The sequence below is a fragment of the Sorghum bicolor genome, chromosome 7 (assembly GCF_000003195.3).
Source record: "Sorghum bicolor cultivar BTx623 chromosome 7, Sorghum_bicolor_NCBIv3, whole genome shotgun sequence".
Taxonomy (NCBI): Eukaryota; Viridiplantae; Streptophyta; class Magnoliopsida; order Poales; family Poaceae; genus Sorghum; species Sorghum bicolor.
Genome location: NC_012876.2, coordinates 8411163 through 8436083, shown reverse-complemented (window position 1 = coordinate 8436083; position 24921 = coordinate 8411163). Strand labels below are relative to the sequence as shown.

The window sequence follows — 24921 nt, the reverse complement described above, 5'->3', positions numbered from 1 at the left end:
AATAGCGCGTTGATAGGTGGCTCCGGCGTTTTTGAGTCCGAAGGACATGGTGGTGTAGCAATATGCATTGAAAGGAGTGATGAAGGAAGTTTTAATCTGGTCGTCTTCCTTTAGCGAGATCCGGTGATAACTAGAGTAACAGTCGAGAAAAGAGAGGAGTTCGCATCCGGCCGTTGAATCGACCACCTCGTCGATACGAGGGAGACCAAAAGGATCTTTAGGACAGTGTTTATTGAGATCAGTGTAATCAACGCACATTCTCCATTCATTATTCTTTTTCTTACAAGGACCGGATTGGCAAGCCAATCGGGGTGATACACTTCTTTAATAAATCCGGCTGCTAAAAGTCGTGAGATTGTGCCAAGAGATGCTTTCCTAGATGGAAGCCGAGCGGCCCAGCGGGAGGCTGAGCGGGAGTCCTAGGAGAAGAGGTTTGTGGACATGCTTCAGTTCATACAGGCTCTTAGGCCCATACGGTTGCAGCTGTGCCACGTGGGCTAATGGCTCCACCTCTACCTCCCCTCATGCAAATGCTACTCCTGTGAGTAAATCTCACACATGCAAGTAATTTATAGATTAGCTATTAAAGTAATTCTGTCTCACATGTAATTTTTTTCTCTTTGTGTAGCCTTCGTCAGCAGGTTCGAATATTTCACTTTATGGCACTCCTCCGTCAGGAGCATGGGGGCAATGGCCTCCTCAGTGAGTCGCATTTGTATTTTCATGTTTTATTCACTTAGTGTTGCACTTGGAATTTAGATGAACTTAGTGTGATACACTTGTGTTATTTGAACAATTGTGATGGATTTGTTGTGTGTAATTGATCGAATTATAGGGATATATGTGACATATATGTTGGATGTGATATTTGTGATATATATATATATATGGTGATGGATGTGATATATATATGTGATATCTCATATTTATATCGTTGGAATGTAAAAAGCAAAAAAAAATATTTTTAGGTGGATTTGCTGAGTACCTGGGCCTTGGCACTCGACAAAGCTGGGTAAAAATTACAAGATTTTCCCAGCTTTACCGAGTGCCAAAGGTCAGGCACTCGGCAAAGATTTTTTTTAAAAAATATTTTCTTTGCCGAGTACCCTCCTAGAGGCACTCGGCAAACATTTTTCAAAAAAATATTTTCTTTGCTGAGCGCCCTACTCGAGGCACTCGACAAAGATTTTTTTAAAAAAAAATATTTTCTTTGCAGAGCTCGGCAAACATTTTTTTAAAAAAAATTATTTTCTTTGCCGAGTGCCCTGATGGAGGCACTCGGCAAATATTTTTTTAAAAAATTATTTTCTTTGCCGAGTGCTCCGCTCAAAGCACTCGACAAAGTTTTTTTTAAAAAAAATTATTTTCTTCACTAAGTGCCCTACTGGAGGCAGTTGGTAAAAAAAATCTTTGTCGAGTGTCCCGCTGGTAGGCACTCGGCAAAGGCACCGTTAATGGCGGAACCACGGTGATAGTGTTTTTTCTTTGCTGAGTGCCGCGGCGGCACTCGACAGAGACTTTGCCGACATTTTTTTGCCGAGTGCTTGAGGCATTAGGCAAAGGCTCAGTCTCCGGTAGTTAATAGATGATATATTATTACTAACGGTTCTAATAGAACTGTTGGCGAAAAGCATTTCTGCATTAGTGCAAGAAGACACTTTTGGCCCCCAATCATGGATGCGCTTATAATTTCCTCAAAGGAATACAGTATATAAACTATGTATATAATTCAACAGGGGTACGGTATAGAGGTGGAATAACAACGTGTAGAACTAATAGGCATATGTACAGGAAACGTCATCAATGATAGTCAAAGAAAAACGAATGGATCAGCGACTGCTGAACAAAAGAGATATGTAGATACAATGCAACCGCACCAGAAATTAAAGCTGATCGACTACGAATCACATGATACAGGACTGCATGACCAATTGACCATTAACAGCAACACTAACACAAAGATACACAAGATGTCGATGGCCAACGATCATATATAGCTGGTTTCCTCTCAGAAGCACATGTCGAGGACGCAGCAGCAGCAGATGGCGGCGCAGCTGTGTGACGACGACGATGGGAGCGAGACAGGCATGAAAACAAAGCAAGGTGATCAGAACGCGCTTCACATCTAGAGGACGATATATATTGTGATGAGTAGCATATATAGCATGCAAATTAAAGACGTATTCACGCGTAGGCACAAGCTTCAACATATATGCTTGCTAGCTGGAGAAGAAGGGAGAACACTGTTAGTAGTTAGTTAAGCTCTCACCATCCTTTCCAGAAACCGTCGCCGCCGCGGCTGGTGGTGGTCTGCTGCTGCTGCTGCTGCTGCTGCTGGCCGTAGTACGCGCCGCCGTCCTGTGTCGGCGGGTACGCCGGTGGTGGCGCGACGTATGCCGGCGGTGGAGGCGCGCCGCCGTAGGCCTGCTGCTGGCCCGCCGGTGGTGGGTAGCCTGCTTGGTAGCTCATGGTGGGTCGACGATCACAATTCACAGCTGCAAACCTGCGACGAGCTAGCGCTGTTGTTCTGATCTCTAGGGTCAGATTGCAAACTGTGGGTGGATGGATGGACGGTGATGGTAATCCATTCATGCATGCTTCCTATCCTATATATAGAAAACAAAAGAACAGGCCAGGCGCAGGCGGCCGGCCGGCCACGCGGTATCCATATCCTCCATCGTCACCGGTTGCTTAGACGCGTTCTCGCCTTGTTGTCTAGCTAGACGATTGATGAGTTGTTGATTACCCAAAAAAACAACAAGGGTCCTGATGATGGAGACACGGCACGGCTAGTCGATCGGCTACAGCTAGCTTCTTTGTTGCCTGTATCGTTTAGACGAGCCTTTTCAATCACACATCTTTTTGTTGTTATTGTTAAAACAAGGAAGCGAATTTTCAATCACGGTTTCTCTTCTAGGCTACTGGCTACGTACCGCGCGCGATATCTGCATCTGTTGCTGCCATGAACGTTCCTGGTGTTGATCTGTGGAGGCCATGTGGAGCCAGAGCGCGCACCCGGTAGGAGTTGCCAGGACGGCACGCCTCTGCTGGTCAGCCACCAGCGTGCAGTAAGGCGTGGTCGGTGGTTGTGGTTCAACCAACTGTACACCAGGCTTGGAGTGCCGTCACCAGACCAGACATTATTTCAACAAAGAAGAAAAATGCCTTCACCAGATGATCCATCAGGGACTCAGGTCAGGTGAACCGTGCGAAACTGGCTGTGGGATATTAAAATATTTTCTCTTTGCTATGGAACATTAATTTATTTGCTGTAGGACATACCGTCTAGTGTATCTACAACCAATTTCACATATTTCGATGTCCCATAGCCAATTTATCATATTTATATAGTGTCATATGACAAAATTCGTCAACATATAACTTACAAGCTGTTTGGTTCAACAAAATGTAACGTAATAGAATTACATGCACCGGTGTAGGACCCGAGCGCTTCTTTCTTCATCGCGTCGCGATTGCATATAGGCCGGCCGGCAGCCATGGTCGTCGAGGTGTTTCAAGATCCGCATGAACTCCTCCTCCCTCGCGTGCTCCACCGCCCAACAAAGGAAGGAACTCATGCCGCTACAACTTAACTCGGCGTCCCCGAGAAGTTCGTCCTCCCCACCGTACCCCCGGCCGGCCGCTAGGGACAAAGATGGGCCGTTAAGGCTTTTTTAAGTTGCGAAAATTTTTTGGATTTCGCTACCGTAGCACTTTCGTTTTTATTTGACAAATATTATCCAATCATGGAGTAACTAGGCTTAAAAGATTCGTCTGTGCAATTAGTTTTTGTTTTCATCTATATTTAATGCTTCATATATGTGTGGTAAGATTCGATATGACAGGAAATTTTGAAAAGTTTTTGATTTTTTGTGGGAACTAAACAAGGCCTAAGGAGGAGGAGGAGGTGGTCCTCGTGATGCCTAATGCTGCTGCACCTGCAGCACCGCCGTCGTCGAAATAACCGTTTCGATGACAACGATCGAGGACATAATGGTGTAAAACATGGTGGAACGAGATACCCCTCCAGGGTCTCGGTTACGTGTTATATATTGCCGGGAACAGCCCCACGGCGTGGCGTTTACATCTAGGTTTGTTACAACAAACTCACACCAAACTCCAACAAACAAGGTGGAGGCGCCAGGCTAACCTAGCCCTATGCTAACTAACTCATCATCTAACACTCCCCCTCAATCTTAGCCACTAACAAGGTTAAGATTGGATCTGAACAACTTTAGTTTCGCAGCAGACAATGCCTTAGTGAAACCATCTGCCACCAGATCTGCAGAGTTGATGAATCGTATATCAAGCAACTTTGCAACTACTCTCTCCCGGACAAAATGGAAGTCAATCTCAATATGTTTCGTTCTGGCATGAAACACTGGATTTGCAGAGAGATATTTGGCTCCCAGATTATCACACCACAGCCGGGCCATCCGAGGATGAGGAACACCTAGTTCCGTGAGCAACTTTTGAACCTAGACCATTTCTGCAGTGGCATTAGCAAGAGCTTTGTACTCGGCCTCAGTGCTGGACCTAGAGACCGTAGCTTGCTTCCTAGCCGTCCAGGATACCAGATTGCTCCCAATGAATACTGCAAAACCTCCAGTGGAGCATCGGTCATCTACATCTCCTGCCCAATCGGCATCAGAGAAGGCACTAATCAACATGGAGTTGCACTTGTGGATTTTGAGCCCATGATGCATAGTTCCACGCACATATCGCAAGATCCTCTTCACTGCACTCAAGTGGACTGTGGTTGGCGCATGCAGGAACTGACAAACTCTGTTGACAAAGAAAGAGATATCGGGTTTGGTGAGGGTTAGAACTGCAATGCCCCAACCAAGCTCCTGTAATGAGTTGCATCTTCTGGTCCGAGAGGGTCCCCTGCAGTGAGACTAAGCTTCTCAGAGGTCGGTAGGGGTGTGTCCACTGGTTTCGCATTATCCATCCTTGACCGCTTGAGAACATCTGTCACATACCGCCCTTGGGAGAGGACTAACCCATCTGAGACCTTCTTCACCTCAATTCCCAAGAAGAAATGTAAATCTCCAAGATCCTTCAGTGCAAAATCCTTCTGAAGATCCCGAAGCAGTGCTTCTGTAGCCTCCTGAGATGAGCTAGCCACTATAATGTCATCCACATATACCAGGACAAACAGACTATGTACACCTCGATTGTAATAGAAGAGAGATGTATCAGCTTTAGACGGTACAAAGCCCAGAGACACCAGCCTTTGGCACAGACGTGCATACCAAGCTCGTGGCGCCTGTTTTAGCTCATACAATGCTTTGTCCAATCTGCATACATAGGATGGATGTGATTTGTTAGCATACCCTGGAGGTTAGTTCATGTAGACTTCCTCTTCCAAAATCCCATGTAAAAAGGCATTCTGGACATCAAGTTGACGCAAGAACCATCCCTTCGACACTGCAATGGATAGAATCAATCGAATAGTTGCCGCCTTAACTACTGGACTGAATGTGTCCTCATAGTCGACACCGTAGCGTTGCTTAAAACCTTTTGCTACCAGCCGAGCTTTATAACGATCAATTGTCCCATCAGCTTTCCTTTTCACCTTGTATACCCACTTACAACCGATTATGTTCTTCCCTTTTGGCCGAGGAACTAGATGCCAGGTCTTGTTCTTCATAAGCGCTTGATATTCACTCTTCATTGCTTCTCGCCATCTAGGATCAGCCAGTGCTTCATTCAGGGAATTAGGTTCTTCAGGCGAAGGTGACACCTGCATACACCACCTCACCGTGCCATCAGTATACTGTTTGGGCTTGCTAATTCCCTGCTGAAGTCGTGTGACAGGGCGCTGGACAGGAGCATCAGCTGCAGAAGATCCAGAGGACAGAATCCCACCAGAATCCGCGCCTGCCAGACTCCTTCCCACGCTTGGATCTGTCTGTGGATGTTGTGGCGTCGTTGGAGCCGGTATAGTGGACGGTAGCGATGTAGAAGATCCTGCCTGAGTTGTCTCCTAGAGTACAGATGTGGTGGAGGCCTCCACATGCCCAGCCTACTCTGACTCCAAGGAAGATCCGTGAGGCGCGACCGTTTCAGCGGTCAGGCAATCCCCTCCGAGTGCTGTGTTGCCGCCGGGTGGGGAGCACATGAAATGACGCCCTATGCTCCCCCTTTATCCATGATTTGAGCCCGAGTTTCCGCCAATGCCTGCATCAACAGAGCCAAAACTTGGTGCAGGGTGAGTACTAGATAAACAATGATCACGTTGGTCAAGTAAAGTTGTATCCCCAATATGAGATGGATTAAGGAGGGCATCAGGAAGGATAGAAATCTCTGCACGGAGACGTGCACCGGCATTGGGTTCAAGACTAGCAAAGGGAAAAACATGTTCGTCAAACACGTCACGGGATATGTAGATTCGGCCTTCCTTGGGAGCAAGGCACCGAAAGCCCTTATGAAGTGTGCTATAGCCCAAAAACACACATTGTTTAGACCTGAATTCTAGTTTTCTGGTATTGTAAGGACTCAAATTTGGCCAAACAGCACAGCCAAAAGTTCACAGAAAACTATAATCAAGGGAGTGACCAAGGAGACGCTCGTAGGGTGTTTCATTGTTGATGACTTTGGATGGCAATCGATTGATGAGGTACACGGCAGTGGAAAAGTCCTCATCCCAATATTTGAGTGGCATAGACGAATGGGCTAGAAGGGTGAGACCCATCTCGACTATATGGCGGTGCTTGCGTTCAGCAGTCCCGTTTTGCTGATGGGCATGGGGACATGACACATGGTGTTCTACCCCAATACGTGTGAAAAAGGAATGCAAAGCCTGATATTCACTCCCCCAGTCTGTTTGCATAACACGAATTTTGCGATCAAATTGTCGCTCAACCAGATTTTGAAAAACATGAAAGCATTGGAATACTTCTGACTTATGCTGCAGAAGATAAATCCAAACAAATTTTGAATGATCATCAATGAAGCTAACATATTAGTTTTTGCAACCAACAGAAGTTGGGGCAGGCCCCCATACATCAGAGAAAACAAGGTCCAGAGGACCGGATGAAACACTACAAGACTTAGGGTAAGGCAATTGATGGCTCTTGCCTTGCTGACATGCATCACACACCCTATCTTTATTTGAATCTGGAAAAACTAGAAGCTTGTGGCGACTAATGACATCCTGGACTACACGAGTGGAAGGATGCCCTAGCCGTTGATGCCACAAGGAAGCCGAAGGCTTCATGACACCCAATGCCTGCTTATCTGTGGTTGGCCGCAAGGGGTAAAGGCCACCTTCACATCTGCTGCTGTGGAGGGTGGTCTTCGTCACCTGATCCTTAATCAAAAAATGATGAGGATGGAATTCAATGAACACATCATTGTCTCTAACAAAACGATTAACAGAACAAAGGTTTTTGCTAGCCTTGGGAACGTGTAAGACATTGTTGAGATGAAAGGATTTATCTGGGGTACTAACAATACTATGACCAACATGAACAATGTCCATACCTGTCCCGTTCGCTGCATGCACCTGTTCACCGCCGTGATATCTGTCATGCACGGTCAGTCTTTCCAGATCGCCGGTGATGTGATCTGTTGCATCGGAGTCGGTGTACCAGTTCGTGTCGACGCCGTATGAGCTGGTGGCCGTCGACGCACTGTTCTGCGGTGGACCGGTGAAGTTCCGGTCGAATCTCTTGAAACAGCGAACAACTGGATGCCCTTCTTTGTCGTAGAGTTGGCAGATGACACCAGGTTGAAAGCTGTTGCGCCAGCCATTTCCGCGACCAGACCCGCTGCGATCACCACGGCCACCGCCGCCGCCGCCACGACCACGTGACTGATTGCCACCGCCGCGACCTCCTTTGGTCGCCAGATTTGCGGAGGGATAAGACCCTCCATTTTGCAGCTCCATACGCTGCTCGAAGCTGACAAGCTGCGAGTGAAGTTCGCCAAGAGTGATCGGCTCAACCCGTGCGGTGACCGCGGTCACCAGGGGGTTGTACTCGTGGTCGAGCCCGGTGAGGATGTAAGACACCATCTCCTCATCTTCGAGTTTGCGGCCAGCCGCTGCTAGTTCCTCAGCGAGTCCCTTTATCTTGGTGTAGTATTCAGCAATCGAGGAGGAGCCCTTGGAAGCAGTCGCAAGGGCCATGCGCGTGCTTATCATCCGTGCACGCGACTAGGACGCATTCACCCCTTCGATGGCCGCCCAGAGCTGTGCCGCCATCGTCGCGGACGACACTTGGGCGAAAACCTCCTCGAAGAGGGACCCGAACAGATAGCTCAGGACCATCTGGTCCTTTCCCACCCATTCGTCATACTCCGGGTTTGGGATGGGATGCGTCGCCTTCCCATCCGCCTTCTTCTTGTCGTCAGGCTCCAGAAACTCCTGCGGCGGGGTTGCCGTCGCTTTGATGAAGCGCCCTAGTTGAGCACCTCTGATGGCGGACTCCACCTGAGCACGCCACATCGCATAGTTGCCGCGGCCAAGCTTCTCTGACACCGGGATAAACTCTAAGGCAAGAGAGGCCAGGGCAGCCGATGAAGAGGATTGAGCCATGGATCGATCTCCTTATGGACTAGGCTCTAGATACCATGTAAAACGTGGTGGAACGAGATACCCCTCCAGGGTCTCGGTTACGTGTTATATATTGCCGGGAACAGCCCCACGGCGTGGCGTTTACATCTAGGTTTGTTACAACAAACTCACAACAAACTCTAACAAACAAGGTGGAGGCGCCAGGCTAACCTAGCCCTATGCTAACTAACTCATCATTTAACAAATGGAGCTGCTCAGCAAGCAATCAGCACCTGCGTGCTGTATGTAGGGCTCCGGCGGGAGGGAGGTAGGTGGTGGATCTCCAGCACCGGATTCATCATCGCTGGGGAGTGGACTCACACTAGTAAAAAAAGTGCTCAAAGCCAGCGGTGGAACATAATTTTTACAGGCGGTTTTAATTAAAAAACGTCTGTGGAAAAAATGAGGCTTACCCGAATATAAAACCACCTGTGAAAATTAATTTTTACAGGCGGTTTTTCTAACAAAACCGCCTGTAGAAATCATGTATTTCTACAGGCGGATTTCTTAAGAAACCGCCTGTAGAAATATGATTTCTATAGGTGGTTTCTTAAGAAATCCGCCTCTTGATTTTTTTGAGCTTTTCAAATGACTTCGTTTGAAAAAACCGTCAAAATAAAAGTTGTAGATCTTGAAAAGTTATGAAACTTTGTAGTTGATAATTTTTTCATTTGAAATCATCTTGTCATCGAAAACTACGTTTGAATTTCTCAAATTTGAAATTCAAATTTTGTAAATGACCTCGGATGAAGGAACTACCAATATAAAAGTTGTAGGTCTTAAAAAGTTGTAAAACTTTATAGTTGACGACTTTTCTATTTGAATCCGTTTAGGGCCTCAAATAATCAATTTATGCTTGGTTTATGATAGTATGTGGGGAACTAAACTCTATTACAAACACAAGCGAGTGATAGGTGGAGTGGTAGAGGAGGCTACGCGCGAGGGTGAGGTCTCAGGTTCGAATCCCACCGACCGCGTAGCACGTGATTTTACGCGAAAAAATGCGCGACTTCCCTGTATTAAAATCTTTTTTTCCTATTTAAAAAAACTGATTTCATAATTTCTGGAAATTCTACAGGCCACCAAATACAGGCGGTTCGCCAAACTGTCTGTAAAAAGGGGTTTAGAACGGCCTGTATAGTTTGTTGCTCCCTGAAGATTTGTCGCTCAGCGTTCGTCATCGTTTGGTGTGTAACTGCAGCTCATGCACTTGAGCTTATATTCTGCATGATCTAATTCATTGTTTACGGTTCTAACATCATTCAGTTACATTACCGTTTGCATTTACATTATAAACGCAAACGTTATGAAGTCGATATCATCGTGATCTGATTTCACGTTGCTATCATCTTTTAAATAGTAGCTAGAGACTAGGATCCGATTTCACGGTATCGCTTTACACTGCGTGCGGCCCTGTTTAGTTATTGAAAAAATTTATAAAATGGCTACGGTAGCATTTTTGTTTGTATTTGATAATTATTGTCTAATCATAGACTAATTAAGCTCAAAATATTCGTCTCGCAAATTACAGGTAAATTATACAATTAGTTATTTTTTATCTATATTTAATGCTCTATGCATGTGCCGTAAGATTCGATGTGACAGAAAATCGTAAAAAGTTTTGTAAAATTTTTGGGAACTAAACAGCCCCTTGTGTTAGAACCAAACACAATCGACGACTTGCATGATGGTCACGAGCAAAATGGACAAACCAAACAGCGCCTAAAATAATAACGTTTTTCATGGCTGAAATAATGGTTTTGAAAACAAAACATTGACTACTCCTTTCTGTCCCAAAATATCTGTAAAATGTAGAAAAGGTACACTCATATAAAACAAAATTTCAAGATAAATATACTCATATGGTTATGGGATATCATATCCAAAATCAACACATCAAAAGTGATATTTTTTTCCACGAAAGAAGAATTATATTATATGATAACTAGATACATCAGACATGTTACAAGCACTTTGGGTTACAATATAGTACCTATGTTGTGAAAAGTACAACTCAAAACCTAACCTGTTAGATACTTTGCAGTATGGATGACCGCGTAGACAAACACTCGGCAAATGGCCTAAGAACAAATGTCTAACGAACGACGGCCGACGGCCAACATTCCAGTAAGCGGAATTGAGGAACTTCTTCTTTCTGGTGTCTCCTTCTTCTTCTTTCTACCACTGAAGAGTGAGGAAGACTAATCTGAAAATTATTCTCCCTAGTCCTTCATTGTGGCTAGATCTAACCACAATAAAACGGATAAGAGACTGGAAAAAATTATTCCATGGTGGCAACATCATCTCCGCCTTGATGCCGCCGTCCGGAAACAAAAGTCTCCATGTCGTCATGTCGAAGAAGATGCTGACGCCGAAGTTGTCGCCCTTATCTTCAACGGAGCCGCCATGGAGAAGACGATTTCACCTCTCTCCTTCACCATCACCGGAGAGGAGAAGGAGAAGATAAAACTCCAATACCAAAACAATTAAGCATGAAGAGACACTAACCTAGACTCGATCTACTAAAAAAACTTATTAAAAACAATGGATCATCACTCCCTTCAACCTCCGATGGGATATCAGAGAGAAAGGAAGGGAGACCAGCGGTGATGGACGACGGGAGCTGCCTGGCGGCGACGCTAGGGCATAAAAACGCTAGGCAGGGAGGGGATCAGGGGATCCCGTCTGACCCACATCAAAAGTGATATGGATATCCAAAATCAACACATCAAAAGTGGCGTGTGTTGGCATAAATTCTGGTCACACACGCCATGAAGTGCTACATAGCTCGGGCCCACATGGCTGAGGCACACAGCGTAATTGAAAGAGGTCCAAACAGCAAGGTTGGTCAGAGAGCAACCCCTCCAGAGAAGACCCATCGGAGAGTAGCGTAGCAGGGGAGTGTCTTAGAATTAGCAGGACCATCTAGGCAAATCTCATCAAGAGAGACGTGCTAGACAGCAGGAGGTTGGAAGAGCTTGGTCAAAGAAGAAAGTAGATTGATTTTTTATCAATTGGATTGGACACCTCAATATGTTGTGATTACATATAGAGGGGTTGGTCTTATCCCCATAGAAGACCAATATCTTACACGCAATCCATAAGTTTCTAATAAAATCGGACAAGTTCCCATCAAAATAGAATTGAACCGACTCTAAAAGCAAACACCGGCACATGTCGGTTCCTAAATTGGTTAATAAGGCTAGTTTTTTTAGGCTCCATATGCCCTTCCTGAAGAAATCAGCCTCAGCTGGTTTTTATTGGCCAACCACGCACCTCCCAAACTATTCTTGGCCGGTTTTCTCTCGATTTTGTACATTTGGCCCAAATTTTATTTTTTTTAACTGCATTGTTCTTTTTACTCACTTGATCATATTTGCTCTCAACGTATGTTCTCTGGTATTTAAGCAAAGCAATATGAGTTTACAAACACATAACAACAATAGCAACAATGCCAACTCCAACAATTGTTTTATTCTAGGGGCAATGCATGCATTGACCATTTTTTGTTCTAGAGGCGATACATATATCGGTCATTATTGGACAATGCGTAGGTTTCTTATTTTTCTTTCAAATATCTTCCTTTAATTGGTCTTAGGAAATTATCACCTTACAACATCTCTTTGTATGGACCTTCCCGACTTAGAGATCACTTGCCAAGCCTGTTGCTCTTTATCCCAAGTAGTAAAACTTGTTGCGCTACTCCCTCCATCCCACAAATAAACACATTTATTTGACTTCTATGATTTATGTTGACTGTTTGTCTTATTCAAAAAAAATTAATAAATATTATTTATTTTTTATGACTTATTTTATTGTTAGATATATTTTTATAATAATTTATTTATTTTATTATTTACAAAAAAATAAATAAGATAAATGGTCAAACATGAATCATACCAGTCAAAGAAATGCATTTATTTATGGGACGGAGGGAGTACGTCCCAACTGGAGATGCATTTTTGTCTAAAACTCGTATATATGTATGATTTGGACAAACTAGAACATTATGTTCCTCGTATTTAAAATGAGATCATAAGATTAGGTACGTGAAGTGGAGAGGCATGGACTCAAGCACGTGTTTATATAAAAAAAATGTGTATACATTATAAAAAAAATGGTAGGTGCCACGTGCATGGGTGGGCCACCGGGGAATAATAATTCACAATAGATAAATCTGGACAACAAGTACTCAATACACGTACACTACACATACAGCAGCACCAGAAAGAAAAGCTATGACTATGCATCACGGGTCGATCGTCATCATAGACCATTGACATCAACTCAGCATGTCGTGAATGATATGATGATCACACTTTCTATCTCACGGAAAATAATAAAGGAGAGAAATTGCGCCACTAATCATCGATGAGCAGCTGGGGTGGATGTCGTTGTCTATAATCGTGATCGATCTTCAGAAGCACATGTCGAGGAGGCAGCAGCAGCAGATGGCGGCGCAGCTGACAGACACACATCACGGAGGGCAGTAAATTAAGTTAGCAAAGAAACGAACGCATGCCGGCCGGGTAAAAACGGCTGAAGCAAGTAAGCAACCAACAAAATTAGCCGAGATATATATAGAGGGTCGTCCAAATGCAAGAAGAGATAATGCTCGCTCACCATCCTTTCCAGAATCCGTCGCCGCCGCGGCTGGCCGTAGTCGTGGCCTGTTGCTGCTGGTGCTGGTCGTACCCGCCGCCGTCCTGCGTCGGCGGGTACATGGGCGGCGGCGGCGCGACGTAGGCTGCCGGCGGTGGTGGCGCCCCGTAGTAGGCCTGCTGCTGACCTGCCGGCGGCGGGTAGCCTGCTTGGTAGCTCATGGTCGGTGTGGGTCGGTGGATCAACCTATACAGCAGGCGCTGAAGCCGCTGCTGAAGAATAGCTATATATAGGTAGCTAGCTAGCTAGATCTCTGTAGTGTTCGCTGTGTGCGAACGGCTATGCTGGCACTGGCAGATGATGCAGAAGTGGACGGCCGGGCCGGAGATATGGATGATGGTTCCTCGTCGTCCTAACCGTGCATGCATGTATATATATATAGGAGCCTGCAACGCGCATCATATCCATGGCTTTGCTTAGACGCGTCGTCGCCGTCGCCGTCGTGCAGCCGTGCTCCTCCTGCCGACAACAAACAATAAACGCGTCGAAGGAAAGGCCGCCGCGACGGAGAAAAACAACGGTCGCTTTCAGCGGGGCGGCGGCCGGTCGCCTCCTAGCTCATGGTCGCGCGTCGCCTCCCGATTGGACGCGTTTTCTCAATTGGATTTAGATCCTGTTTAGCATAGCTCATCTTTACAATATTTGTCTTTTTTTTAAAAAAAAAGCTTTATGAGTAACTTTTGAGATATAGTTAAGCTATTTTGAAAAAATTATTTAATAAAATAGCTTTACCACCACCTTCCTGCATGGATGAAACAAAGAAATTCAGGAGAGGGCTAAGATAAACTACTTTTTCCGTTTTATTCTAACTTATATTTTTATGAAAGAAGAAAAATAGCTTTATCTAAGAAGCTGTTTTGAAAAAAATGATTTTATGTGAGTAGGAAAATAACTGTTTTGAAAAAAATTGGTAAAAAAACAGTTCACAACAGGTCTGTACCGAATAGATCCTTAGGTTCTATTTGGTTACGGCTGATTTTTTTTACCACTCATCGTATCGAATGTTTAGACATATACATTTAGTACTAAATATAGATTATTTATGAAACTAAACACACAGCTAGAAGATAATTTGTGAGATAAATCTTTTAAGCCTATTTAGTTCATTATTAGACACTAATATAATTATTAAATACAATAAAAATACTATAGTGCATATTAAATTTTAACACGTACGTGCCTTGTGCGGCAACTAGGACCGAGGATACCTCAGCCACGTGGAGGAGGGACCGAGGACGGCAGAGGCTTGACGGATCGGAGCTACTGGACCGTCCAGATTGCCGCGTTGGTACCGACTTGCGCTGACGCGGCGGAATTCCATGCTTCAGTGGTGGTAGCGAATGACGATCGCTCGCATCGCCCTGACATCTCACATCTGTCAACGGTGGTACACACAACGTAATCGACAATTCTCAGGTCTAGTTTCTTTATTTAATTAAAGAAGGAAAAGATTGTATATAAACTAAAGATAAAGCATGATACATCTTTACATTACGTGATAAATAATTATGGAAAAATAAATACAATATGTTGAAGAAGCGTCCGTGCTCTTCCAACTTTTCTCATCTGTCAACCTTTATGCTGATCAACAACAATCATGCACACGGCTGCTATAATAGTGTGTCAGGAGTTGCAGCCACAAAAAGGAAAAACAAACCTCTAAATGGGGTTCTTAATCTGGGCGCATCGGTGCTCCCGTCTGTGACTAATCATGCGCACAGGAAAAGCTCCTACTCTGCTTCCCTTCTCTCACAAAAACAAAGGTACGCATGCTAACAAGATAGCTAAGCTTATCAAGCAGACTTTTTGATTGGAACCGTTAACTTTTATGCATGTGTTCAGTGAGATAGCATCTATATCTCTTTCAACATTCATAGTTAAGCATCTTGCATTATAATGTCCTATTCCTCTCAACTGTAAGCGATCAGGAAAAAAAAGTTGAACACCAATGATCAATACTTTGGGGGCAAACAAGCATCAAAACAAAAGATTATAATTCAACCGGAGTACATACGGACATCCCCTAATAAAAAAAGGTTAGTAATACGCCAGCCATCTGTTCTCCCAAAAGTAGCTAATATTCTCATTGAAGAAAAGTAGGTAATATTCCTATCGCGCCACAGTCATTTACCAGACTTCAGACCGGCTAAGTTCAGACCACATCAGGAAAACTGATTAACATACCATACCATAATGCCGAACTCGGTCACCTATCCAAGTCCATGTCCTTCCCAGAATTGAATCACGAGAAGCTCTACAGCCCAAAGAGGAATTCCAAAACACAGTACAAGGCTACAAGCTAAGGTTTGGCCTACATGGTATTACATGAACATTTCCTGCCTTCAGATGAACCGAACCCATTCCCTTTCAGCCAAACAGCTCATCAAGGGGGAAGGAATTGCCAGGCTTCCTTCACCTAGAGTTCTGCCATTAAATGATTTGCATATCAGAAAAATCAGTGACATATATATATATTGTTCCAATTCTGTCCACAATCAATGTAAACATGTAATGTAGTCATTTTTCCTTGAAAATGGAACATAGCTGATTGTGGAGCATGATGAAATGTTAATAAATGATGAGAACCTTTACAAGGCTCAAGGTAAACATCAAAACAGGTGAATTTTATTATCACAGTTTTCTCATCAGTATGACCCAAGAGGACAATTCGTAGAGAAATTTGTAAGTCCTCAAGCCTAGACACTGTTCAAATTGGATATCTCCATGAAACTAAAAATGAAATGATGTGCCATTTTGACACTCCATCCCACTCTCCTAAGTAAGCTTATTGTGTTAAAACAGAAGACCTTGGCCACAGGAATGACAGGATCCAGCCTAATTAACATGAACACTACTAAATTAAGGTGGGTGGGGATTAGCACCACTGACCATCCCCTAGGGATAAATGGCCTATCATCGATGAACTGCTTACTCCCCCTCTGACTTGGTCTTGGAAGAGTTATGGACATTGGCCCATTCTCATTCGCTTTACATGGCTAGAGATCATCTTCCAACTTTCTCCACTTTTATCGAAAGGCTGACATCGTAAGTTCAGAGATAATACATAATGCCTTGTTTAAGAAGCAGGACAAATAATGTCACTACTAAAGGTATAATAGACCATCATTAGCTAAGAAAGAAAGAGTAGTGTTTCTCTCATGCTGGGGACATAGATTACATATTTGATCTAAAAAACAAACATTAACTAATATCAACAGGAGAGTAGAGTGTTGAGGGCTTCATCAACATGCTCATGTCCATTGAAAGTTTTTAATTTTGCGCTCCCTACTGCAATCATCGGCATAGTAAACAAACCCAAGAAGAATTAGTAATGTGCAGAGTTAATCATCCAAGTATATGACCATAAAGGGATTCATTAATTAAAATTGATTCATAATTATCCTTCTTGAGAAACTAGCCTTGAAGCCATTACAGTTTGCATATGGCTATCTTTTTTTACAAAAACAACATTTTGATCCCTTCTTAGGACCATACTCGCTCTTGACCTTTTAGATTTGTTATTATTGGAATTGAGCTTCATCTTATGGCTTTGGGCAACAAGTTGTGCATAATCCTTTGCCCAGTGTTCAGTCTCTCTTCTATTAAATCAAAGAATTGCTTAGCCTTCAGGGATGGCTCTCCTAACACTAGCACAACTACTCTTCGTAATCATAAGTGACACCCAGTTTGAACACTCTCATCAATACTTATCAGACACATTCCTTAATCGTTTCAGCAAAGGTGTTGTCATAATCATGGGAAACTGTCAGTGCGACAGGAGTGTCTTCATGAATGACATGCTCATAGTCCAAAAAAACTGAACTAAGAGGACCATCTGAACCTCCTCCTTCCATAAGTTAGTCCAGGTGAGCTGAGGGATGCCCTTAATCTTACTGGCAACCTCTAAAAGACTTTGAGCTAACTCAAAATAAAATGACATAAGTGAGGGTATGTAAAAATAATGCCGTGCATGAATTTAACTATATGTTAATCTGATTAAAAGCATGCTAATGACAACTCTAACTCGCATAACAATTGGCAGAACACAACCATAATCTTGTGGCACATGCAAATGGATCAATGTTGGTCAAAGCATACGCATGCACCACAAGGTTATGCTTTTGGTTTGTCTGTGTTTGCCCATCAGTGATACAAATTCGAGCTATCATTATCATGCTTTTAATCAGACAAACTTAGAAATGAATTCATGCATGACATTATTTTTGCATACCCTCATGTCACTTTTTTTTGGATCAGCTCTAAGTCACTCAGATAGTCAGATGCTGCTCCCTCAGCTCAACTGGACAACTTTTCATTATGGAAGGAGATTCAGTTGGTTTTCTTAGTCCTGGTCTTACGGACTATGATCACGCCATTCGTGAAGATGCCCCTGTTGCCCCAACAGTTGACACTTATGATTATGAAAAATAGCAATGGGAAAGCTCAAATAGAGAGTCACTTATGATTATGAAAAATAGCATCATTGCTAGAGTTAAGGGAAGCAATCCTTGATTCTGACAATGCTAAGCAATTCTTGGGTTTGGTAGAAGAGCGGTTCAAAACTAGGAAAATGGATTATGCAAACCATTTTGCCAAAATAAGATGAAGCTCAAAAGGATTATGCACACCTTTTTGCCCAAAGCCATAAGATGAAGCTCAATTCCAAGAAGCAAAAGTCCAAAAAGTCAAGCGATGGGTATGGTCCTAAGGATCAAAATGTCACTTCTGCAAGAAAGATGGGCATATGAAGAGGGACTGATGCATTCAAGGGCTAGCTCGTCAAGGGTAATAATGGTGAATTCTAATTAATGAGTCCCTTTATGTTAAAACTTGGAGGGTTAACTTATGTGCCCTTAGACACATTATTAGTTCTTCAAAGAGATTGTTTACTATGTGGATGATGCAATTGGGAGTGCAAACTTAAAAGCATCCAATGGACATGAGCATGATGATGAAGACCTCAACACTCCCCTATTGCTATTAGTTAGGGCATGTTTGGTTGATAGCCACAGGTTGTCACGCCACACCTTAAGCAAACCAAAGTTTGTGGTGAACATTTTTTGTCACCACATTTTTGGCAACAGCCACACTTTGCCTAAGGTTAGGTTTGACCAAATGTGGATATCAACCAAACATGCCCTTGACGTTTGTTTTAGATCAAATCATGTAATACAAGTCCCCAACATGAGAGGAACATTACTCTAGTTTCTTTATTAGTTGATTATGATCTATTATACCTTTTGGGAACTATAGATGTTTGATTGAATGTAATAATAGCATTATTCGTCCTACTTATTAAGCAGTGCATTCTTTACACATTGCCTCTGCATGAATGATTCTACTGTGTAAATATGTGCTATGTTAACAACAAGTATATACGCTATGTATCTTAGAAAAAAACAAAATCACTTACAATTTGGAACGGGGAGAGTAGTGTTCATGTTAATTAGGCTAGAGATTCTATGGCTAAAGTCTTTTGTTTCTAACATGCTGGTACTGGTGGTTTATTCATGCAATGTCAAATCACTTTTCAACATTAGCCCTGGGCGTCTGCTATAAAAACAATGTAATCTACACACTCCAGTACTCCCTCCGTCCCAGAAAGGATGGAATTCTGGAGTTCAAAACATGTCTCAGAAAGCATGTAAACGTAGTTTTACGACATCAACTTTTTAGCATGGGACCCATCAGTCTAAACAAAGCACAGAATGCAACCACCACACAGCATCCCAGTCCATGCATCTCAGTCATTCTCAGCCATAAGCTAAACACCACGGACTCCCGCACTTTCTAGAAACATGGAAGTGCTCACATCAGAACTCTGTAGAAGTGCTCACATTCACCAGATGCCAGGGGCGTATGCATAATTTTACGTCTCTACTAACCTAACCTTGAAACTCGAGATTTCCATCCTTTATGGGACGGAGGGTGTAAAAAAGCTAGCTCACATGAGGAAAACTTGACCCAGAATGATTTGAGGCACTAAGTGTATGGCAGAACTAACAATCTAAAAGAGGAGGATTATGTGGCTTAAATTTAGAAACAACAACAAGTCAATAGCTCACTCGTACAAATATGCAAACTGGAAGCGGTAGCACAAACAAGTGAATAATGATAGCAAAGTGCTGATGGTGGTAAATTATTTTACTTGCTAACAAAAAATATTGGATCGCAGAGTGACAGTAATCAACATCCACATGACTATAATCTCAATCCAAGGGAATAATCATAATCAGAGGATCCCACAAGGGGATATTCTGAAGGGTGTTTCAAAGGTCAAATAACACATTTCATTATTCTAAAGAAAAGAAGTGCCAAACTGCAAGTTATTAGTATAACTTAACTCCTGAGTACTGACATTGTCCCCCTTTCCTGAATTCAACCAGGGAATTAAGAGAAACCACAAAAAAAAATATCTACATCCAACTATGTGCAAATTACTAACTAGAAACAAAATTGAGACAGATTAGATTATTGATAACATGGTTACAGCAGCAACCTAATCAAATCCTTACATACATGCTCTAAATCAGAATATTCCCAACTGAACATTATTTTCTTTAACTGTGTAAAATATGAAATCAAACAATAGAATGCCACTAATTGTACTCGGCTTCAGAAATATTACTAGAGAAGTGAACTAGCAAGCCCAAGAACAGTAAAACAGAGGAGTGTAGCAAATTCTTACCCACTAAAGGAAGCAGCACACAGATCAGTATGTTTTCATCACTCATCGTCCTAATGTACCATGCCAGAAGTGCCCTCATCAGGCATGGCATCCTCTTCCTTCCTCAGCTTCCCACAGAGATTGCATTCAAACACATGGGACAGGTCCCCATTCGGTGAGGGTGGCAATGGAGCAAGCATACCCCAGCAACCCTCATTGTCACATAAATACCTAACAAAGAAGTAGGCATGTGGGAAATCATCATTGCCATCGGTAGCACCATCCCCCTCTTCCTCCTCCATCCCATCATCACCTCTATCTCCAGCATCGTCCTCACCCTCCTCTTCCATGGTGTCATCCCCATCACCTCCATTGTTATCATCATCATCATCCTTCCACTGGCTCTCCACCTGACAGCGATCACACTCACACCGGAACCCATAATCCTCCAGCAGCCTGCGCTGCCTATCAGCATACCTCCAATTGGCCGCAAAGTAGCTGATGCAGACCTCCCTCCCCTCAGGTATGTCATGGAGTGCACGCACCACAATGTCAGTGTTCCCCGGCCCAGGCCTGTCGGGGTAATCGAAATGGCACGCATTGGGCAGGCAGTCATGGTTGAACAGCGAAGCACGGGGGTACACCGCGTAGGCCCGCGCCTTCAGGAGCTCGAGCGACATCCCAACGCGGTACGGCTCCATGATGGCGAAGCTGTTGGCCCGGTCCTTGGCAAGGAGCGCCGCCGTTAGGTCTGGCGAGAAGCCCTGGGGAAGCATGTGCGGCGGCGCTAGGGCCGCCACCGCAGCGTGGAGCCCCGCGGCGTCCTGCGCGCCCGGGGGCGGGGGCGGCGCCGAGGAGAGGGAGAGGATGGAGTGGATGGTTGACTCTGGGAGGGAGTAGGCGGAGAGGAGGAAGAGGAGCGGCTCTTGGATCGCCTCGGTGGGGGCCGCGGCGGCGACGCCGGCGCCGCCGCCGTGGGACAGCGCGGCGCAGAGGAGGCGCGGGTGCGAAGCGGCGGCGCATGCCGGGGAGCAGAAGGCGGCGGCGCGGCAGGAAGCGCAGGGAACCGTGGCGGCGGCGGGGAGGGAGCGGAAGCAGGCGGAGCAATAGGAGGCGAGAGAGGAGAGGGTGGACGGGTAGAGGAGGACGGGAGGCTCGGAGAGGAGCACCTCACCCTCGCGGACGTTGCGGGCGGCCACGAGACCGCGACCGCGCCCCGGGAGGTCGGCTACGCGAAGGGCATCGCCGGCGGCCGCCGTGGTGGGGGTTTGCGGCGCACTCTCCATGGTGGCGGCGGCAGGGGAGGTTTTGCGAGGGGCGCGTGACAAAACAGGGCTTTAAATGGCAAAGATGGGCTAAGAAAGAAATCATGGGCTGAGCTTGGGCTTGTGGAGAAAATGGACCACAAATTCCAAAAAGAACTACAAATATTGTTTGTAAGTTCTAATAATATTTTAATACAATTAATTATGTTTTAAGTTCTAAATACATATATTTGGCTATGGCATGACTCTTTTACCCTTGGGCTTTACTAACATGGTCTGGCTGGCTGCCCTGGCCGCTCCCTAGTCGTACGTGACATGGCTAGCCGCTGCCTGGCCATGGCACCACACCAACATGTACAGCTTCCTAAAAAACTCCAGCATGTACAGTATTCTATGCAAAATAAATTAGTAAAAAGTCCATTTATTTATGCTAAAATTCATGGTTTTATCCATTGCTTGAATGATCTTTTACCCATTTATTTTGCATAGAATATTGTACATGCTGGATTTTTTTAGAAAACCATACGTGTTGGCGTGGTGCCATGGCCAGGCCAGCCCAACCATGTCACATAAAGGGAGCGGCCAGGGCAGGCAGCCAGACCGCGTTAGTAAGGCTTAGGGGCAAAAGAGTCGTGCCATGGCCAAATACATGCTACACTAGTCCTTGTTGGAGTATAGTTGTGCAGGAGTACCACCCTCTTGATCCACACAAGGATCAAGTGCTCTCTAGTGGTTGATCCTTCTCCACTCTAGAACAATGGATTATCGGTGAAGTGTACAACAATTTAGGCATCCCACAATCACCGCCGAGATCATTAAGCTCCTTTTTTGACCAAAGATCACTAAGTTCCTTAACACCACCAAGTCGCCCGAGTGATGTTGAATATACCAACAAGCACAAACTCGCACTTGACCTAACCAAGCCTAGTGAGATGAGTCATGAGTGGATGGACACTTGATACTCTCAAATAACTAATGGAGTCCTTATTCTTCAGTTGAAATCCAAAAAACTCCAATAGGCCTAAACCCTCCCTTGGATATCAATATGTGTAGCTCACTGGTCAGGTGTCCAAGAGAGCCTCAATGCATGAGTGGCGGTGTACTATGGGCCACCAACTAAAAGCTAGACGTTTGAAATCCACTCAACTGAAAAAAAAACACAGCAGAATTCTCCGGTGTGTTTTCTTGTGTAGCATAGAGAAATCAAGTGCCCTTCCACAGACTCAAACAATCAACTAGTCATTACTATAGTACGGGTCCTCTACTGCAGCACCGGAGAAATTCGATGAGCACTGAGCAAAGATGCACCAAAAAAAACATGCTCTTTGTTTTTATTATCCGGTGACCACCTGAGAGATCCAGTGCTTCAAATTAAGATGACGACGGATACCTAAAATCCGACTACCCGATAAAGAGGCGGGTAGGAATGAATTTTGTATCCATAGGTATGTTATTGAGCAAAATCCTATACCCATTGGGTATGGTGGATATGGGTGTGGGTGTACACAAACCATACTCACCCAGCCGCGAGTAAAAAGTACTCACCAAAATAACCAGACACCCTTATCATTTTAGCTTATATAGCCCACAAATTTGGTCTAAATCCAACTAAAACCTCCTAGTATATATATGAATTTGATGTTTATTATATGAATATTAGTTTATAACTTGTTGTAGGCTTGGAATGATTTATTTTATGTGTGAATCTCAGATATTTATATGTAATTCTTGGTATGCTCTCGGGTGCAGATTACCCGTCAGGTAGAATTTGTCCACGCGGGTGCGGCTACAGGAGCATTTTTCTACCCGTGTGCGGGTAGGGTAATTCGACGGGTGAAATTTAGACTTCACGGGTGTGGGTATTGATAGCCACTACCCATCAGGTACGTACCCGTTGTCATCATGAGCCTTAAGGACCTCTTGAATCGCTATGCACCCTCTTTGTTTTCTTTCTCTTATGTATCAGAAGTATAAACCGGTGTTATGAGAGCAAACCCTAGGTAGGCTTTGTTCCGTTCCTTTGGTGCCCACACTAGATAAAACTAGTGCTTATAAAATGTGCCCAAATGCATCCATCAAGCACTTTGAGTTTAGATTTGGGTTTCATCTATTCTTGAACTTCATTTGAACTACCTAGTGCTAACTTTCACAAGTGTGCATTACATCAACTCTCTAAACTTACCTAGGTGAAGCTATTCGTTCATACCCATTTATAATACAACCAAAGGAAAAAATAAGAACATAAACTACTGTAAGTTTCTCTCAATGTCAAACGACACTTATAATTAGTCCATCCTTAACCTTGATACGTATCCTTTGAAAATCTATTGAAATCCAAGAATAGGGGCATGAAACCCATAATTCCCAATCGATCATCATCATTGTGACCTCACTAAGTAATGTCTTTGTAAAAAAACACGTTAGTTACAATGATTGTATCATCATTAATCGTTAAAACTGAATAGGGATCAAGTTGGTTTCACCCATGCTTTCGAAATCCATTCCCATAAACTAAAATTGATAAAGTCAAGGTAGGACCCATAAATGTGGATTTTGTTGAGTACTATCCAGAGGTTGAAAGGCGCCAGATATAAGAATCCTTGCTCTATGAAACACAAGATTGTTCCACAATTCCCAAAATTTGACAATAATAGACACAGTAAAAACTTCTCTTGTTATCAAAAGTCCAACATGATCGATGAGGGCCATCCTCAAAATACTATTGTTTACCCTTCTTTTGCTCACAAGGGCAATAATTGTGGAGTAAGATCAACAATTCTAAATTGTTAATTGAGAATGCATATATATGTTAGGTGTAGCCATTATGATTTTTGTGAATTGTTTAACAGATTGTTGTCCACTGGCCTCAGTACTAATTATCGTTTTGATGCTTTTTACCTGTTACTTCAATAATCATTAGTCATTACTAGTTGCAATCAGGGTGAAAACTCAGATGACGACACCTGTGGGCACCGCTTCCTACTTGGAGGTGTCCATCCTGCCGTCTTAGAAATCTTGCATCGTGCTTAGTCCCTCGACCGGTGGTGGTGGCACCTAATTACATCTTGTTGAGAAGTCGGAGGTGCTGTGCTGAGGTGTCAACGAGCTCGACAACGATGACTCATAGTTGTGATAGTCGTGGACAGTGGACGGAACGAGGATTTTAATGGTAGATTTTCTTAACATGCCTAGTAGTTGTTTGGTGCTTTGACAAGGCTTTTCTCTCATGGTTGATCTTTTGTTGTAAAGTTTTTGGTCCTGGTTTCCCTTATAAACAAGGCCAATTTTCTTCTTATTAATATATGCACGTTGCAATTGATGGTTCCAGATCTTTAAAAAAAAAGTTGCAATCATGAGATAGAAAGACAGGCCAAAATAAGTCTAAAATATTATATTATCTTGTTTTCTATATGTTACTTGTACTTACTAGTAATCATTTCTCTAATTTTCAACACTATCACGTGATCAACAAAGTATGCTTTTGACTGTAAAAGAAAAGAGATAAAGAGAGAAAAGTAAAAAAAACGTACCTTGGCAATGAAAAAAGGAAAACGAGTCAATGATTAGATAGACAATTTAAAATGTATATAATAATATTGTTTCATATGAATATTGCTTCTGGATGGAGGTTTGTTTCATATGAGTACTGCATTTGAATGAAGCTTAAGTTTTGAACTTTTCGTACATTATCATTGTCATGTTTATACCAAGCAGAACTGCATTTTAGTTTTACTCCAGAAAACTAAGAACCGAGCTGTCCATAAAGT

General features: G+C 43.6%; 3 protein-coding genes across 5 annotated transcripts in view; all 3 read right to left on the bottom strand.

Moving 5' to 3' along the window:
- The window catches only part of LOC8085149 (cysteine-rich and transmembrane domain-containing protein A), a 45588-nt gene extending 42895 nt beyond the window's left edge, over positions 1-2693 (bottom strand). The window contains exons 1-2 of one of the 2 annotated variants that reach the window (XM_002443970.2): positions 2270-2687; positions 1753-2054 (exon numbers count right to left, since the gene is read on the bottom strand). In XM_002443970.2, the coding sequence (XP_002444015.2) occupies positions 2009-2054; positions 2270-2592 (369 nt within the window). In that variant the 5' untranslated portion in view covers positions 2593-2687 and the 3' untranslated portion in view covers positions 1753-2008. Of the gene's footprint in view, positions 1-1752; positions 2055-2269 lie in introns of those variants that run through there. The other variant, XM_021465284.1, reaches the window with a different exon arrangement.
- LOC8071166 (cysteine-rich and transmembrane domain-containing protein A) lies at positions 12628-13595 on the bottom strand. The gene is made up of 2 exons (XM_002443969.2): positions 13184-13595; positions 12628-13023 (listed from the first exon to the last, which is right to left on the bottom strand). The coding sequence occupies exons 1-2, from the start codon at positions 13381-13383 to the stop codon at positions 12978-12980; spliced, it is 246 nt and encodes an 81-aa protein (XP_002444014.1). The 5' UTR covers positions 13384-13595; the 3' UTR covers positions 12628-12977.
- LOC8071165 (histone-lysine N-methyltransferase ASHR2) lies at positions 15200-21221 on the bottom strand. Of its 2 annotated transcripts, none has more exons than XM_002443968.2 (2): positions 19911-21219; positions 15200-15646 (listed from the first exon to the last, which is right to left on the bottom strand). In XM_002443968.2, the coding sequence occupies exon 1, from the start codon at positions 21173-21175 to the stop codon at positions 19961-19963; it is 1215 nt and encodes a 404-aa protein (XP_002444013.1). In that variant the 5' UTR covers positions 21176-21219; the 3' UTR covers positions 15200-15646; positions 19911-19960. The 2 variants fall into 2 exon arrangements, with proteins under 2 accessions (XP_002444013.1, XP_021321501.1); XM_021465826.1 differs by lacking the exon at positions 15200-15646 and adding an exon at positions 15653-16510 and having other exon boundaries at positions 19911-21221.

Bases quoted from the DNA above. Each gene is read 5' to 3' on its own strand.
- LOC8071166 (XM_002443969.2), bottom strand. From the start codon at position 13,383: ATGAGCTACCAAGCAGGCTACCCGCCGCCGGCAGGTCAGCAGCAGGCC. The intron at 13,024-13,183 runs GTGAGCGAGCAT...TGTGTCTGTCAG, and splicing joins GACGGATTCTGGAAAGGATG to CTGCGCCGCCATCTGCTGCT.
- LOC8071165 (XM_021465826.1), bottom strand. From the start codon at position 21,175: ATGGAGAGTGCGCCGCAAACCCCCACCACGGCGGCCGCCGGCGATGCC.